The sequence below is a fragment of the Lathyrus oleraceus genome, chromosome 6 (assembly GCF_024323335.1).
Source record: "Lathyrus oleraceus cultivar Zhongwan6 chromosome 6, CAAS_Psat_ZW6_1.0, whole genome shotgun sequence".
In the NCBI taxonomy this organism is placed as follows: Eukaryota; Viridiplantae; Streptophyta; class Magnoliopsida; order Fabales; family Fabaceae; genus Lathyrus; species Lathyrus oleraceus.
The window spans coordinates 378,651,436-378,662,733 of NC_066584.1; the positions used below are offsets into that span (position 1 = coordinate 378,651,436).

The 11,298-nt window shown below is 33.3% G+C and overlaps 1 protein-coding gene across 1 annotated transcript; it reads left to right on the top strand.

Moving 5' to 3' along the window:
* The first annotated feature begins 1,312 nt into the window (after nucleotides 1-1,312).
* Nucleotides 1,313-1,898, top strand: LOC127096600 (probable histone H2B.3). Its single transcript, XM_051035149.1, has one exon. It carries the CDS (start codon nucleotides 1,388-1,390, stop codon nucleotides 1,799-1,801), a length of 414 nt encoding a protein of 137 aa, XP_050891106.1. The 5' UTR covers nucleotides 1,313-1,387; the 3' UTR covers nucleotides 1,802-1,898.
* The last annotated feature ends 9,400 nt before the right edge of the window (nucleotides 1,899-11,298 follow it).

An 11,298-nucleotide genomic window follows, 5' to 3' on the forward strand; every position in this document is an offset into this window, starting at 1 on the left:
TTGAAAGAAACAAGGTTAGGGTAAATATATACCAAATTCGTTTTTCTTATTTTATATCATGTCATTACACCACTATGATCATTCAAAAGCTACATGAATAAAATGTCATTCCCATCCAAACTTTACTCATCATTTAATCATAAACATGATCATTTATTGTTATTTTTAAATAAGAGACCAATTTTCATTCACCATTAACATCTCATTAGCATATCTTTGTCATTCCAATTTAAAAGAAAAAACAAGGTTTAGGTTGAATCCAAACCACCATCTTCCATTGGTTTAGACATATACTAACATCATCATCATTCAAATTAAGCTATTGGTTTACATTATCTTATCATTATTCAATTTAGACAAAAAAAAATACTAAACTCTTTGTTTTTCACATAAACATTGCATTTACATATCAACATAACCCTGTCCTCTTCATTTTTTTTACTTCATGTTATCATCACCATAATACATACATCCATCATGAACAAAAAAATCAAATTGAAATAAAAGTGAGAGTTCAAAATAGAAACAAGCTTTATTTCACACAAATTACTATATCATTCCAACATCATCCATCACACACAACTCATTTCAAGCAACACAACATAAATCGATTTGAAAAAAGAGTAAAAAATGTAACATCATCATGTCCATCCCTTATCATCATCATCAACAAAAAAAATTTAAATTGATTTTTGAATTGAAACAAAATTGTGCAGTAAACACACATATCATATATCATTCATGTCATTTCATACGCATATCTGATATCATATCATTCATACATTATTACAAGCAAAAACAATAATTGAAATTAAAACAAAACAAGAAGACAATGAACAATATAGTCCAATTTATGTCAAAAATAAATATTTATTGATTCATTATTTTGACTTTTGTCAATTGGGTTGTCATATCATAACAACTTAATACTTTTTTGTCAAAATTTAATAAAAATGATCAATTTAACTAACACAACGATTTTTAAATGGTTAAAATGTAGTATTTACTAAATAAGCGATCAAAACGACATTTAAATTTTACTAGTGAGTGGTAGATAGTTTTGATTAATAATAAATGTTAAAATAAAGGAAAATAGTTAAATAAAACAAATAGTGTAATAAAAAGTAGTAAATGAAATTACTAAATTTATCTTAATTAAAATTGCTTAAGCTGACTAATGTTGATTCGATGTTTAAAAATTTCCCTCCAAAATAAACTTTACATGTCATCAATCCGCTTGCTCTCAAACCCACCAATCAGGTTCCACTGAATATTCTTATATAAGCTATTCACCCTTTCTCATCTTCATCACCTGCAATTATCTCTTTCTCATTTTCAATCATTCTTCCAGAAACCCTTTTCTTTCGTTTCAATCTTTTCGTCTGCCATGGCACCCAAGGGAGAGAAGAAACCAGCGGCAAAGAAGCCTGCAGAGAAGGCACCAGTAGAACCCAAGGCTGAGAAAAAGATCCCGAAGGACGCTTCCTCCACCGACAGGAAGAAGAAGAGAAACAAGAAGAACGTTGAGACGTACAAGATCTACATCTTCAAGGTTCTTAAGCAAGTTCATCCTGATATTGGAATCTCCAGCAAAGCTATGGGAATCATGAACAGCTTCATCAATGACATCTTCGAGAAGCTCGCTCAGGAGTCTTCTAGACTCGCTCGCTACAACAAGAAACACACCATCTCTTCCCGGGAGATCCAGACTGCTGTTCGTCTCGTTCTTCCCGGCGAGCTCGCCAAGCACGCCGTTTCTGAGGGAACTAAATCTGTTACCAAGTTCACCAGCTCTGATTAAACAGATAGATTTAAGTTAGGGTTTACATTATGTATATTTTCGGTTTTCTGTTTCGATGTAGCAAAGAAATATCCATAATGAAATGATTTTTTTGCCACTTCTATTATTTTTTATGATTAATTCCTTTTCTTTCTCTGTTTATTTTCTGTCTCGGTTTTTTTAAATATTTTTTTTCAGTGATTGCATGAAATTATTAACAGGTTATTTTCTTGATATCCCCTTTTACATACTCATTTGGTTATTTTCTTGAAATTATCAACGGAGTATAATGAAGACAATAGTTTTAATCATTTTATAACTTTGGTTGCTTCAGTTTTCAATCCTTTGTGTATGAAATTATTGTAATTTTCATGTTATTTAGTAGAGTTTGGAGTAGATCAATTATCATATTTTCTTCAGCCCTTTAGTTTTAATGTTTGTTTGATTATTAATGAACATTTGAAGTTGAAACTTGAGTTCTGTATTCTGAGCTTGTATCTTCAATTAGTCTTAGAAGTTTGTGTTATAGTGTTAGCACTGCAAATCATCAAATAGGGAGTTAGTATAGTCTGGTATATTCACAGTAAAGGATAGTGTAAATCTTGCAACAAATAGGATAACTAAGGATAATATTACATTTCTGTTATGAACAAATTTCATTACATCCTTGCTACATAACTATTGGCAGGGGCTTGTTTTATAGGTTTGGCTGAAGATAGTAATTAGCTCTGTATAGTTGGGAGTTTTTTTTTTAGCAAAAAATTCATTTTGATTGAAGGTATGCTTTTTTAAATTTAATTTTATATAAAAATCAAATGAAGGTGGAACTTTTATCACAATAATTGAAAATATTTGAAATTGTTGTTTTGTGAATTTTTGGGTCATGGATTTAGCTTTTGCTAATGAATGTAATAATACTAGGTTTCTCACTTTAGATGAGTTTGATTATTCCCTAAACTTTAGGATTCTAGGACATCCTTGCTATCTAATTGTTGTTCAATGAGGATTCCAATGTGATATACTTTAACAACACCAATATCGTCAGTAGCTTCACAATTTTGAATGGTTATTATATGTTAATGAACAAAGCTAATTCACTATAATTTGGCTGCAAAGTTTATCAAGGATGCTCTCCAAAGCAAAGTAGTAAAGCCATAAAAAAAGTTAAAATTAATATTAAAAGATTAAGTGAGTTCATTTATGTTCGATTTTCAAAAAAGATGTGAGAAGAAGAAGAGAGAAAAGAGAGAAATATTATAAACTGGATTTGTGAAAAGCGGAATTCTTATTGGTGAAGTTTACATTATACCATACCTTTTATATAGGCAACAAGCCTAGACCAAAAATTTACAAAGTGTAAAATATAAAACTAAAAATTACATTTTAACATAACAGTTATACGATGTATTCGACTTTGTCGAATATGGCTGACTCCTACTACTTTCTACAAAACTATGAATTACAACTTCTAACACACCACCTAGTTCACGTTTTCGAGACTTCTCATCTCAATGTTTCTCTTCAACTCGTCGAGCCTAACTTTCTTCAGAGGTTTGGTGAGTATGCCAGCTAGTTGTCATTCTATCTTTGCAATGCTCAAGTTCAAGCTTTCCTTTGTTAACTTGATCCTTAGAAAATGATACCACCTTTCTATGTGCTTACTTCGACCATGACACACTGGATGGTTCATCAGGTTGATAGCAGACTTGTCGTCAACAAATAACCTCATTTTCTTAGGTTCCATTATCTTGAGCTCTCCGAGCAACATCTCCATCCATACTGTTTGGCATGCTGCATATGATGCATCCACGTACTCAGATTCACAAGATGACAAAGTTATAATGCTTTGCTTACTTGCGCTGCAAGAGATTGAAGCGCATTCGATCATGAATATGTAGGTTGCAATACTTTTCTTCTCGTCTTCATCTCCATTGAAATCTGAATCAGTGTAGCCATATACCCCTGCATCTGTGCTGGTCTTCTTCTATCTTGACATCAACACACCATGACCAATCATACCTTTGATGTATCTCAATACTCTCTTGATTGTAGTGTGATGAAATTTTTGGAGTTTCTCCATGAATTTGCTCAATAGTCTGACACTTTGACAGATATCTGGTATGGTATTGCAAAGATACATCAAGGATCCAATGATTTGTTTATACAATGTTGCACTTACAAACTTATCATCTATCTCTTTCCTCAACTTTACTCCAGTTTCTAATGGTGTGACAATTGCATTACAGTTACCCATCTTGAACCTCTTCAAGATATCTTGGGCATACTTCTTCTGATGCAAGAACACTCATTCACCAATGTCTTTGAACTCCATCCCTAAGATATATGACAGATTCCCTAGGTTAGACATTTCAAACCCCTGCATCAGCTTTGACTTGATTTTTCTTATCTATGCTTCATCTACACCTATAATAAATAACTCATCTACATACAAGCATAAGATGATTCGATTGGCCCTGCCTGAATCATTGATATACACTCCATGTTTAGAGACACGGTTTGTGAAACCTAATTTGATCAGGAAGCTATCTATTCTCTTATTCCAAGCTCTGGGGGTATGCGTCGAATCATAAAGAGCCTTCCTCAATATGTATACCTTCGATTCATGCCCTTTGATTTTGAATCCTGATGGTTGACTGACATAAACTTCTTCTTCCAAAGGTCCATTCAGAAATGGCGGCTTTACATCTAACTGATGTATCTTTCACCCTTTGTATGTTGTCGTTGACACAACAATTCTAATGGTTTCCAGCCTCGCCACAGGTGCATACACTTCGTCAAAATCAATACCAGGTTTTTGCAGAAAACCTCTCGCTTCTAGTCTTTCCTTATGCTTGGCAATTTCACCATTTGGCCTCCGTTTCAACTTGTAAACCCACTTCACATCAATTGGATTCTTTATTGACTCTTCAACAATATCCCAGGTCTTGTTCTTATCGATTTTCCTCAATTCTTCTTTCATGGATTATAACCAATTTGAATCATTCATGGCTTGATCCAAATTAATTTGTTTTGCTTCAACCATCATCATCGCTTCTTCTATTAATTCACCATATGCATCAAATGCCTGATCTATAAATCTTTCATATCCAGCTAGCTTTGCCGACTCAGTTATTTCTCTAATAAATCTACTAACATTCTGCTTAGGTGGTTCTTCGTTTCGATTAGTTGTGACCTCAGTCTGTTGGTCTTTATCAATCACAAATGTGATTGTTTCGTGCTCTTGTCGAACTGACCTTTAAATCCAATCCCACCATTTTATTTCATCCACTAGAACATCTCGATTGATCACAAGTTTATTCTCATTTGGTGAATACAGCTTGTATGCACCAGTCAAGTTATAACCTATAAGCACCATAGTCCGACTTTGATCATCAGGTTTCTTCCTCAATTGTTCAACTACATGTCTGGAGAATATTGATCCAAACTCTCTAATATGACTAACATTTAGCTTCACATCTGTCCAAGCCTCATAAGAGTCCTCTCGACTATCTTCTTGGTTGGACATCTGTTTAGAATGTATATAGATGCCGAAACTGCTTCACCCAAAAATATCTTTGGCATATCTTTATATTTAAACATGCTTCTAGTCATGTTTAGTATACTTCGATTCTTTGTCTCAGCCATGCCATTAAGCTAAGGTGTATATGGTGCAATGACCTCATGCTATATATCTTCCTCATTGTAAAATCTAGCAAACTCACGAGAAGTGTATTCACCACCACCACCAGTTTTCACTTTCTTCAACTTGCATCCACTTTGCTTCTCGATATACAATTTGAACTTTTTGAACTGTGTGAATACCTCACTTTTCCTTTCAATAAGGTAAATCCACATATGTCCGGTGAATTCGTATATGAAAGTTAAGAAATAACAGTTACCTCCATTCAACCTTACTTCAAAAGGTCCACACACATCAGAGTGAACGAGCTAAAGTGACCTCATGAGAAAGTCATGTTTGAATGCTTTCCTAGCCTGATTTACTTTGCAACATTCCTCACATACCTGAATCATTTTCTTTACCTGAGGTAATCCATACACCATCTTCCTCTGGTTAAGCATTCCTAAACTTCTGAAGTTTAGATGTCCATACCTGTGATCCCATAACATGTTCTTATCTTCTTCTGCTGTCGAAGCAAGACACTTATGATCAATCATGTTGATGCCTACTTTGAAGGTCTTGTTATATGCCAATGGTGTCTTCATAGTCAATCTTCCATCACCATGATACACCTTTATCTAATTCTTTTCTAGCTCATATTGTACCTATTTCAGAGTAATTGACCTACACTTATCAAGTTATTTGTCATCAAAGGTACATACAATACATCAGTGATGCTGGATTTTCGACCATCCTTTCTAACAACAAATATATTTCCTTTTCCACCTGATGTGATGTGCCTACCATCCGCGAAATTTATCACTTTCTCAACTGATTCATATAGCTTGGTGAACCAGTTTTTATTATCAATCATGTGGTTATTGCATCCTTAATCTAGGTACCACATGTTGGTTTTCTCATTGTTCGATTGAGTATTTACCATTAGTATCACATCATCAGAATCACTATCTCCAACTTGTGCATATTATGCTTCATCACCATCGTTTGCTCTTTCTTCTTTCTTTCTTCGATAATATCGAGCATAATGACTAAAGCCTTGATAGTTGTAACACTTCACCTCCTTCATGACAACTTTCTTAGTTGAATCAAAGTGATTCTTTGAATTCTTGCCTGACTTCTCATCATTAGCAAAATTCTTTCTCTGTTTCGTTTTCTCTTGTCCAGACTTCTTGATGAATCTCGCTTGTATTGCTTGTTCAACCATCTTCTCCCTTTCTGAGTTCCTTTGCTTCAACCTCATCTCATGAGCCTCTAATTAAGCTTGAAGTTCTTCTAACTTCATCTCAGCTAGGTTCTTGGACTCTATAATAGACACTACAATGCCATCAAAATTCACATTCAGATATCTCAACACTTTATCAATCTTCTATAAATCATTGATTGATTCACCACATGATTTTATTTGGTTCATTAACAGCACCACACGTGAAAAGTATTCTGAAACTGGTTCATCTTCCTTCATTTAAGTCATCTCGAACTGCTTTCTCAACATATGCAACTTCACCCTTTTCAGTTTTTCATCTCCTCCGTACAGGTTCTTCAGCTTGTCCCACATTTCTTTGGTCTTTTCTTCTTATATTATCTTCTAGAACACATTAGGATCCACACACAGGTGAATCAAGAATAGAGCTTTTCCATATTTCTTTCTTCATTCCTTGTGCGCAGCTTGCTGAACATCGTTCACATTCTTTTTTAATGCAGGTACTCCATTGTTCACGGTTTCAACCACATCTTGAAATCTGAAGATGACCTTCATCTTCACAATCCACCTCTCGTAGTTCTCCCCTTCAAAAAGAGGTAGATTCATTGGAAATTATGTTGATGTTGTGTTCTCGTTTGCCATTACAATATCTCTCTAAATCTCAATTGAGCCCGTTGATACCAATTTGTTGGAACAAAAGAGTTTTCAAGAAAGATGAGAGAAGAGAAAAAGAGAGATAAGAGAAATAGTATAAACTGAATTTGTGAAAAAGAGAAATCTTTATTAGTGAAGTTTACATCATACGATGCCCTTTATATAGAGAACTAAAGCCCATGCCCAAAACTTACAAAGTTCAAAATATAAAACTACAAGTTATATTTTGATATAACAACTATATGATGTATTCGAATCTTTCGAATACAACTGACTCATACTAATTTGACTAGCTACTTCGATATAGTCGAATGCTAGCTTTCTACAAAACTATGAATTTCAACTTCTAACAATTTAAACTAATCACATAAAAATAAAACATCATTTTATAAGGGACTATGTTTAGATGGGTGTGATAGATACACAATTCATTGATATTGATCATCAATGGGCTAATACATTTACCAAGGATCTTATTATTGAAAGATTTGAGTTTATAAAAAAAAATCTGAACATGCATTTTATTAAGGATTGGTGATCAAAGGCCACTGAGGTCAGAAGCTATGAACAAGCCTCTGATGATTAGTAACATCTGAGCAACTCAACCTCTGATACTAAGAATTTGATTTCATGTCTCTGATAGCATATAAGTGGGTATTTCGATGTTTGACATATGGTCACTTATGTGTCAAGTATCTGAAAGGTTTTCTAACACTTGGGTTATAAGTTACTGGATAATAACTTATGATTAATGATATACCTTTGGTGAATACTGTTTATCTCCCCCAATTGTCATTAATTTATGTTATTATATAAGTATATATCTTATTTCAACTTTATTTATGACTCTCTATAATTTGACTCTGAACCAGTTTGTTCAATATGTGAAATAATCCTCTGGTTCAGAAAATCCTAAGTCATAATTCTTCTAAGAATTTTCTGTCTTCTGATCCATGAGTTATATTAATATATCTAATCAATCATGTTTAATTAATCTAAGAAATATGGATTTCTTCATAAATATTCTTCTCTTAACAAAAAAGATTACGTTATCTTTGGGAATCAAATGTTTATGGATAAAATTAAATTCTATTTTGTTTTCCCTTTTTACTTATGAATATTTTGTTTAGTTGACATGGTTGGAAAAACTTCTTTAAAGTTATTCTTCTTGGGGTTAAGTGATATAGATGCAAGGGATTAAAAATGTTGGATGCAAGAAGAAAATAAAAAGGCATAATTATTATTAAAAAGGGGCTATAAAGACTGAATTCCTCTTATAGATAAAATGAAATACTTTGCCTAATCTTCTCCAAATTCCTATGGAAAATAAGCACAACGATTGAGGAAGTTTGGCCAGTCAAAATCAAACTCATCAGCATCTGAACCATAATCAGAAGGTGGATCTGGGCTCCTCTGAAGCCTTATCTTCTTCTTTGCCACGAATGGTTTACTCACCTTTAATGCTCTTGCTGATGAATTTGTCTTTGTTCTTGAACATTCAACCTTTTTGGAAAGACACTTAAGCTTACATCTTCATTAGCGCCTTATTAACTTCACTTAGAGTACTCTCTTTGGAGTTTTTGAGAGAATCACTCATTGTTTCTGCTTTGAAGAAGTGTATTAAGTTAAAATGGAATATGATCTTGCTTGTATCAACATTATGCTTTTATAGAGAGTTTTGGATAAAGTGAAATCAACTTTGGATATTATGCACTAATGGTCTTCAGAGAGAAATAAATTCATATTTTTAAAACACGAATTCCTAGACGTGAATGCCCCATTCATCTCAAAGCCTAGTTGAAAGAACCTATTTTGACCATTTTGAGAAGTGCAAAAGTTGTTTACCAACCGTTTCAATCAATTCTCAAATCTTTTAAAATCTTTCATCTAAAAGGGAAATCGAATATGTTTTTAAACCATTTTTACCTTGTTCTGATTACAACCTAAACATAATTCTTTTGAATATTTTTTATCTACTTTTTTATGAAAATATTTTTCTTTAGTATCTTTTTTACTTCCTTTCATTTTTTTGTTGATGACAAAAGAGGGAGTAGATATAAAAGTATTTAAGAACATAAAATTTGACAGTTATGATCTTGCTTGAATTCTGAAGAATTATATATGTGCTTTAAATGTTAGATTTAATTAAACTGGATAGGACTTAAGGGGATCTTACAAACCTAACCCTATGGACTATTAGACTAAAAGGAAACTTACAAACCTTAGACCCTACAATCAACTATTTAATTAAATCATCAACCATTGTTCTTCAATACTTATGTTTGCCATCATAAAAAAGGGGGATATTTTTGGAACAAAATTGGTTTGTCTCATATTCTTTGGGTTTTGATGATAACAAAGTATTTAAAGAACAATATGGTATACTAATATTTGTTCAAGTGTGCATGACTACAAACTAAAATTCATACTAAATCCAAGTATTGGTTATGACTCTGAACATCCAAAGAGAAGCGTGAAAATCATATTCTAATTTATCAAAAGATGAAGAACATACTCTGAAGAAGTCATATTCCAAAGAGGACAACATTGAAAGATCAGACTCATAAGAAGTCATCCTCTAAAGAACATACTTTGGAGAAGTCCGCTTCTGGTGATCAGAATCTCAGCTAGTCAAAATGCAAGGACCAAGAAGACACTGATATGTCATTGTTCATCTCTAAACATACTTTATCACATGATGACCTAAGCTCTCGGTTCTTCATAGAGTTTTCTGGGATACAACTGCTAATTCCTTTTGTAGCAAAGGTTTTTCAAACTAGGTTTTACCTAACCTTACAGCTTGGTGAAACATCCTAACGTATCCCAATGCCTATTTTGAAGCATCTCAAAGGACTCTAACGTTGCATCTTCAACGAATCTTTCCTTCGCTATTTAAAGAGCTAAAAGACTCGAAGAAATACACAACACATGGAATATACATGTACATGCTAAATAACGATTGACGACTAAAGAGATGATACTATATCAAAGTTTTAGCACAAGCTAAACTTAGGATTTCTTATACTTATATATCTTAGAAATACTTAAGTCTTAAATATTCATATTGCATTATATTACTTATACACCTCTGATTATATATCAAGTGTATTCACTCAACAATCATTTATCTGCTAGGTAGATTATTAGAAGTATCTTACTAAGTAAGTGTTTGAGTAAAGAAGTCTTGAGCTTATATGTTTGAGTAAGGAAGTCTCATACTTGTGTGTGTGAGCAAGGAAGTCTTGAGCTTCTATGCTTGAGCAAGGAAGTCTCATACTTGTGTGTGTGAGCAAGGAAGTCTTGAGCTTGTGTGATTGAGCAAGGAAGTCGCATACTTGTGTGTATGAGCAAAGAAGTCTCATACATGTGTGTTTGAGCAAGGAAGTCTCGTACTTGTATGTGTGTGTGTGAGAAAAATAATTCTCTTGCTTATGTGCTTGAGCAAATTATAATCTTGTGTGATTATAGTGAAAATCTCTTATAAGTATAAGAGGGACTGGATTACTCTCGATTTGTGAGAGGAACTAGGATAACTATGTATGTTATTCTTTTTTCTTGCATGAGATACGAGATTCAAGAGCCATGCCTACCTAATTTCAACGTCTTCCAATTATTCAATCTCACTTCATGCTCAATAAGATGGGTTAAATTGTCCATGCAAAGGACAAACAGATATGGCAAGATAGGATCTCCTTTCCGAATACCTCATTGAGGAAGAAAGAAACTGCTCCTAGCTCCATTCCAATTAACATTAGTTTCTATAGACGACACTGCATGCATGATAATATTGATCATACTTGTAAGAAGGTTGATTTCTCGGAGAGTACGCAAAATGAATTCCCAACTTAATTTATCGTAAGCCTTAGACAAATCAACTTTAATTACAAAGTGACCTTTTTACCTTTCATTTTCTCCATATTGTGCATGACTTCCCTGACTATAATAATATTCTCATGGATTGCTCTTCCCAGTACGAAACCAATTTAAAACAGAGAAATCAATTTGTTCATATGTTTCTTCAAC

Excerpts from the sequence above, each read along its gene's own strand:
- LOC127096600 (XM_051035149.1), top strand. The coding sequence starts at position 1,388 with ATGGCACCCAAGGGAGAGAAGAAACCAGCGGCAAAGAAGCCTGCAGAG.